At 34.4% G+C, this 7947-nt stretch overlaps 1 protein-coding gene and 1 long non-coding RNA gene across 3 annotated transcripts in view; one reads left to right on the forward strand and one right to left on the reverse strand.

Annotated features, from left to right (window-relative positions):
• Positions 1-7738, reverse strand: part of LOC110927036 — a 55262-nt gene extending 47524 nt beyond the window's left edge. For both annotated transcript variants that reach the window (XM_035985455.1, XM_022170631.2), the window contains exons 1-2: positions 7598-7738; positions 6578-7515 (exon numbers count right to left, since the gene is read on the reverse strand). In XM_035985455.1, coding sequence (XP_035841348.1) covers positions 6578-7507 — 930 coding nt within the window. In that variant the 5' untranslated portion in view covers positions 7508-7515; positions 7598-7738. The remainder of the gene's footprint in view (positions 1-6577; positions 7516-7597) is intronic.
• Positions 2854-7034, forward strand: LOC118488223. The gene is made up of 2 exons (XR_004884064.1): positions 2854-2935; positions 5959-7034. It is a non-coding gene; the product is annotated as an uncharacterized LOC118488223 (long non-coding RNA).
• Positions 7739-7947: the final 209 nt, after the last annotated feature.

Here is a 7947-nt window from a genome sequence, read left to right on the forward strand (position 1 = left end):
TGATTTTGTTTGGGCTATTTTGACTAAAGATCGTTTAACAGTTGGGGAATACAATAAGCTGTCGGCCAAGAAGATTGAACCAGTTGAAATCATGGAGAAGATCAATCCGAATGCGTATCGTCTGAAGCTGCCAAGTCTCATTCGTTGTTCTGATGTGTTTAACGTGAAGCATCTGGTGCCTTATTATGGTGATTCTTCTGATGATGAACTTGTTGGTAATTCGAGTGCGAATTTTGTCTATCCAGGGGGGAATGATGCGGGCCCAAGTGTGGAGGAGCGGGTCATCTTGTTTTTGGAGGCCCAAGATCGCGTGACAAAAGGGGCTTCACTAAAATGGCTCTAACTTGGGCTACAGGAGTCCGTTTTGGGCGTGCGACCAGGCGAAACGATCGTGAGAACGAAGCCCATCTTTCTACAAACCACCGACGTTCAGGCCCAAAAACGCTTATTTCTATGAGTTATTTATATTTTTATGTTTTTTAGTGCTTTTCGTGGACTTTTATTTGGTTCTAGCTTTTGGCCCGAGTGTGTTTTGAGGCCCGTTTTGAATTTACGTTGTTATTTATATGAATGTAATGGGAGGAAGATAATCAGTTTTGAAGTTTATGAAAAGTCATTTTTTCTCCCAATTCACTTGTGTGTGTCTTGAGTGTGAAACCCCCAATTTTCGGTATTCTACTAGAATCAACGAATTTTGGAAGAATTGTTCCTGGTATTCTGTGTGAATCAACAGTCCGATTTCGTATCCCAATTCCTAGTCTACATTAAGAACACACGGATATAGTAAAATATATCAAAGATAAAATAAAATGCTTACCTTGTTTACATATTCCCCATCCTAATGCAAAATTAATTGTAGAAACTGATGCAAGTGACTTAGGATTTGGAGGAATACTAAAACAGGAATTAAATAATAAAGAAAATTTAGTTAGATATTATTCAGGTGCATGGAATGATACTCAAAAGAATTATTCTATAATTAAAAAGGAAATTTTAAGTATAGTTTTATGTATAAAAAAGTTTGAAGATGATTTATACATGAAACCATTTTTATTAAGAATTGACTGTTTATCTGCAAAATATATTTTAGAAAAGGATATTAAAAACCTGATTTCAAAACCAGTTTTTGCAAGATGGCAAGCATTATTAAGCAATTTTGATTTTCAAATAGAATTTATAAAAGGGGAAAATAATTCTTTACCAGATTTTTTATCAAGAGAATTTTTACAGGGAATATGAGCAACACTGATTCTACAAAAAGGATTGTATTCTCAAAACAACAATTCTCAAAATCTCAATTATCAAGTTCTCCAAGTTCCCCATCAAGACCAACCCATTTGCAACAATTTCCTTAATTACCTAATATTCAAAACAAATTTGCTCCTCTAACTCTAGGGCCCAGACCTAGACCTCCATTCTCATCCATTATTCAAAATCTAGAATCAAAACCCATTATTCAATCTCCTTCTTTCACAAAACTTTCTAAACAATCCCCTCCTTCAAGCTCTTCACCAGCCACTATTCCTTATACTATCAACCCAAATAAAAAGATTATCAAAATTCTAGAACCTTTGGAAGTCGAAAAGGTTAGCAAAAATTTTTTATCCTTAATCGACTTCATTTTTCCAAAAGGATGCCATTTTTTCAAGGACGAATACAAGACCAGAGATTATTATCAAGCAATTCTAGTAGATTCAGAATCAGTCAAAATTCGACACAATTTTAATAATGAAGATTCTTCCAAGATTGCTTATAGTCAAGTAAAGATTTTAAGGGTTCTATCTTTAGAAGATTGGAATTCTAAGCCCTATAATTCAAAAACCCTTTCAAATTTCAGTGCTTATCCTCAGTATAACTATTATGATTATCAAGATGCATGGGAATATGCATTTCTTCTAAGAAATTTTGATCATTCTTGGTTCTTCCAGTTTAATGAAGATTTTTCAAATATTTATCCAAGATGGTTTGTTTAATAGTTTAAATATATGAGAATTATTCCAGAAGCTTTTCCCAAAGAAATTTCAGAAGCATTCTCAAGATTTGTCGAGTATTTTGAACATAATGGAACACCAATTTTTTAATATACTTTACAGTTTATGAGTGTTTTCAGAATTCCATGGATTTGTTTATGGACTTACAATTTTCAAGAAGAAAGTCCTACAGAACTTTCTCCTCCGTTGCTCTTTAGACAATACAGATGTAAATGGTGGAATAAGTTTATCATCACAAAAGCAAATTCTCAAGCAGTTACCAAGTATTATAAGGAACTAACCGCTCAATATGAAACAAGTTTAAAGTCCCCGATTCGAGATATTAAAGCCAACAATGAAGATCAAGAGTATATTCAAAGACTTTCAGGATGCAATTCTCCAAAAGAAATTTTAAAGGTAGTCAATGAAATTCGACAGTCTCCATCCACTTCAAAACACTCATCTCCAGGGACTGAAGTTTTTCAAGATTCTCAAGACCCATATGATATGATATAAAAAAAATGATGAAAGTTTGAAAAAATAATTATCTTCAAAAGTGGTGCAAAATAATTCAACAAGAAAACAATCAACTTTTCTTATTTTCAAGAGTGGAGCAAATAATTCAACAAAGAGACAACCAACTTTTCAATTCTTCAAAATAGTGCAAATAATTCTCAAAGTGGACAAACAACTTCTTCAACAAAAGCCACTTCATACAGAAGCTCTTTTCAAAAAATCAATAATGAAGACCCTTTTACTCCATCTATAAAAGGGAAGAAGATCAATGAAGAAGGACACCTCACTTCATTTAGAAAACCCATTTCTTATGTATGAAAAACCCTCAAACCCAAAACTTGTATTATCAACCTCTCAATGTTCAAAATCTTTAGATTTTCAAATTATAGTTGTTTCTCCCGATTGTAAGGAAATTATTTGTAATCAAGATTTTCAATTAATAAATTCAGGTATATTTTAAATTTACATTATGTTTATTCATATGCTTATTGATCTTGCCATCTCTCTATAATTCATATAATTCATATATATATATACATATTGGGAGGATCAAAAGAAAAGAAAATTAATTTAAGAAACAAATGGTATCTTACACATTATCAAATTTTATACTACGTATGTCAAAATTTATTCTACACTTTATCGTACACTGTTCGTAGTTTATTCTACACTCTATTTTTTTTAAACACATATTTTGAAAATAAGTTACAAATTTAATTTAGTTACTTATTAATAATTAAACTGCAAATTAATGATCTATACCAATATACCTATATAATAACATTAAATACAACTGTTATATAATAAATTTTTATTGGTTACATTTTTTTTCTTTTTTGTTCTTGTAAAAACTAAACTCTAAAGCTAAACCCCAAAACTAAATGATAAAAATATTTTTTAACAGTTAAATTGCGACTTTTTTATAAAGAGTAAATTGCCAAAATGGTCCCTGAGATTTGGTCACTTTTGCCACTTTAGTCCAAAACTTAAACCTTTTGAATCTGGATCCATAGGCCAAAATGGTCCCTGGATGGTAATTGAAAAAGATAACCAGATTTTGCTTTTGGATGAAAATGATAACAAAATTAAAACAACATAGACCCAGATTCAAAATGTTTGAATTTTGGACTAAAGTGGCAAAAGTAACCAAACCTCAGAGACCATTTTGGCAATTTACTCTTTTACAAAAAAAAAAAACATTTTATATAAATAAAAAGTCGCGATTTATAAGAAAAAAAAAACTAAATTTTTGTATGTTTTTTAAGATTTCTTAAGTAATTTTGGTTGTGTTCAAATTGATTCTCGGAATAAAGGATGATTCCTAGGATCCATACCCTATATATAGTGAAAGTATAAAATACAATATTGCTTACGAGAGTACGCTGTGACATTACCCACGTTGTAAAATTCAAAACCCTAATCACGCATGTTGAAAAACCATAATCACGCATGTAGTACTTAGGTAATGAAGTGTGTTATAATTATCTAACGAAGCATGTTATGGTTTTCAACATGTTTGATTATGTCTTTTCAACATGCGTGATTATGGTTTTCAACATACGTGATTAGGGTTTTGAGTTTTACAACGTGCGCAATTTCACAGTATACGATCCTACGTTAAAGAATATTGTAAGTTAACCAGACACACACATACTCTCTCTATATATAGATATTAATTTGAGCAATAAATCTTTTATCTACCGTACATTACACTTATATTTTTAAACTATATTATTATTGTCCAATTTTGAATTTTGGAGCATTCGTCTGAACACAAGAGACTATGCCAAATGACTAATTGAAGTTTTTTTTTTTCTTTTCAAGGTGTTATGTTTTAAAGGTTGAACAATTAGACCATTCACAACAGTTTTCGAATATATTTGTGAGTGAATTTTGCGTGTTTTTGTGAATGGAAAAGGATAAAAAAAACTGATGTAAATGCTCCTAAAACAATGTGAAATAAAATAATGGGTAAATTACTTTTTGAGTCCCTGTGTTTTATCAGTTTTAACTAGTTGAGTCTAAAAGCAAAAAGTTTAACGACCTGAGTCCCTATAAGCATTTTCCTTAACCATTTGAGTCCAAATTTTTAACACCATCCATATTTTCTGTTAGTTTTCTATTAAAAGACGAAAATGCCCCTGTATCTTTTTCTTTACCCTTATAAAAACCTAAAACCTAAAAGTTCTACATCTCTCTCTAAACATTCTCATCTCTCTCTCGTCTTTCTCTCTCTACACCCCTGCATCCCCACCACACCACCACCGGTCACCACCAGACCCACAACCAAAATTATGCAAAAGAGGAATTAGCACAACAGCAAAATAATTGAAGTTCGATGATGCACATGACCAGAACAGTATTCAAAGTGGAATTTACTCATAATGGTTTGCTACCAAATTCAAACAAGAAAGACATATTGGGAGGAATTAGTCAAACATGCCCTATATCCGCGTACCGCTACCGGGCAATCTTATTCCCGACCACCCATCACAATCATCTTCAGACTTCAATTCTTCACCTCTCACTCCCAAACAACAAGAATGGCAGAAACCCCCCAACCCCAACCTCCTCCGATCTTTCTCTCTCTAACCCTCTCTCTCTCTCCTGCGCTTAACTGCCGCCGCACGCCACCACCGGTTGGTGGTGGTTGGCCGTCAAACCGAGGGTAACAGGGAGGTGTTGGGGATTTACAGGGGTGCGTGCGGAGTGTGGCTCACCGGAGAAGAAGAAGGGCAGCTGGGGTGTGTGGGTGGTTGTCTCCGGTGAACGAGAAGTATAAAGGGTTGTAAGGGTGGCGCTTGTCGGAGAAGATAGCCGGAGCTCCGATCTCCGGTCACCGGCGTGTACTCGAGAGAAAACAGAGTGGGTTTGTGTGCTGCTCTGTAAGTTTGGAGATGAGATTTAGGTTTTTTTAGGTTTTTATAAGGGTAAAGGAAAGATACAGGGGCATTTTCGTCTTTTAATAGAAAACTAACAGAAAATATGGATGGTGTTAGAAATTTGGACTCAAATGGTTAAGGAAAATGCTTATAGGGACTCAGGTCGTTAAATTTTTTGCTTTTGGACTCAACTAGTTAAAACTGGTAAAACACGGGGACTCAAAAAGTAATTTACCCTAAAATAATTATTATGTATAGTTGCTACAGTAATACAGCAAGTACAAGTCTGAAAGACAAATTTGCATATCATTCTAGCTACTGCCTTTAGTTTTTATCCTCCCATGTGTTTCTTTTTTACTTCTCTTACCCTAATTTTTATTAAATTACTAATACAACAAAAAAATATATTATATTGTTTCTTATAACCCACCGATTTCTTTATGTGGTTTAACCCAATGGTTAAGTTTTTTTTAAACCTTCTAAATTATATTATTATGAAGTGCAAAATAGCAAATGAGGATATTTTCTGAAAGGAAGTGTTTTTTTCATCAAAATGGGTTGAAAATGGAAATTGGAATATGGGAAAACAGGTCGTCGTTGGATTACTAGTGGCCGGAGCCACCGTAGATGGAGGCAAAGGAAGATATCTTCATTATCTAGAAAGTGTTTTACCCAAGTTTAGAACTTGGGGTCTTTTTTTTTTTTTTTTTTTTTGTATTTATAAGAAAAGAATATAAAATTCGGTGTTTCTTGCTTTTGTAGAGTGAAATCCCCAGACTGAAAAGTGCTTTTGAAGATGAAATCCCTGGAAGTACATATATTTTAAGATATAATTGCAAATAAATGTTCTTGATGTTCTTGTTTATGAAGATGATAGAAGATTGGTGTGTTCTTGTTTTTGGTTTACTTTACTAAAGATTTAAATAAAAACATGAATTGACCAAAATACCCTTAAGTGAATAAACTTAACTAAATTTTTTAACCTGGTTAGTACTAAAGGACGTAGAGTGTAACGGGTTTTGCAAATAAAGGACTGTGACAGTAATTATTGAAGTTAAAGGCTATCCGTTGCAATCCCGTACAAACATAAAGGACGAAAAGTGTAATTTACCCTTTTTTTCGGTTTTGTTGATCGTTGGTGCTACTTGGCACTGTTCTACCCGGGGGACTAAAAGGTTAAAAAAAACAATAATGGGAAAGAATTCTTACAAGAATTTGATTTTCACGCTTCAGCTGAAGTTCCAATGCTTCTTCAAGTACGGCGAGAGTATACTTGATGTTTGGGCGGTGTGCTGGCTCGTCATTTATGCAAGAATATGCTGCTCCGGCGTATCCGTACCATGATGATCGGGATACCATTTGATTATGGAGATAAAGAGGGATTATATCCAATAGTTTATGGTTTTCTATAAGATCTTTGACCAATGGAGCCAGAAGGCTGTTGATATGTTTCGGAATAAAGGCTTCTCTCCCGCATAACATTTCACATAGAACGACGCCAAAGGAGTAGATATCGGACGTGTGGGACGCACCTCTAATCTTCTCAATAGCAGGGTCCACATACCCAGCTATTCCAATGGGTTCACAAAGGACGACCTGGTCTATTTGGCTATCCGATTGTTTGATGGAAAATGTAAAACCGGATAACTTGGCTTCCCAGTTGTGGTCTAATAAAATTGTGGATGTATTAATGTTACAATGTATTACACTGTAACCACGTCCCTCGTCATGATAGAGGTAGCTCAGTGCACGAGCCACGCCAACACTTATTCTCAATCTTTGTGTTAATGTGAGACTAGGGTTGTTTAGATGCTCCCTGAGGCTTCCATTCTCCTCGTGCTTGATCACGATGATCTTCTCACGATTTTCATCACAGAACCCGATAAGAGAAACTAGATTTGTATGCTTGAGATCAGAAAGCACTGAAATTTCGTTCCAAAACTCCAAGCCTCCTAGCCCAAGCTTACGATCTAACCTCAAGGCAGCAATCTTTATGGACTTCCCGGACCGCAAGAGTTGCCCTTTGTATGCTGCTCCAAATCCACCCTTTCCGATGATGTTAGAAACAGCAAAGTTGTCTGTGCCATTTTTCACGTCTTCAAGCGGGATTTGTAAGTGAGCAAACGTCGCGGATGCCATGTATGTTTCTGTTTATCAGAGGAATTTTATCAACTATATGTTTTGTATTTTAGAAACAGCAAAACGCTGTCCGAAACCACTTAAACAAACCTGGTAATAGGGATGGATGGTGGCTCCGAACAGAAGCGAGATCTAGATTAGTAGCAGCAGCCTCTATTATTTTTATTTTTTCTGTTCCTTATAACTAGATGACATTTGAGTAAATATCAATCATTGAATATGAATCCATCATCTAGTGGCTGCTACTTTAACACCTCCTACTTTATGTCTTTAACAACTGGCAAGGAACACGAGCATCGTAAAAAAACATAAATCAACATGTTACAAACACATCCGTAAAAAAAAAGTTTGATAAGTGGTGTTTCACATCAATTAAACCACGGTAAGAAACTGCTGATATTAGCATATATTAAGGTGAGGTTCTAGAGTAAACACTAGTG

The sequence above is a fragment of the Helianthus annuus genome, chromosome 2 (genome assembly GCF_002127325.2).
Source record: "Helianthus annuus cultivar XRQ/B chromosome 2, HanXRQr2.0-SUNRISE, whole genome shotgun sequence".
Taxonomy (NCBI): domain Eukaryota; kingdom Viridiplantae; phylum Streptophyta; class Magnoliopsida; order Asterales; family Asteraceae; genus Helianthus; species Helianthus annuus.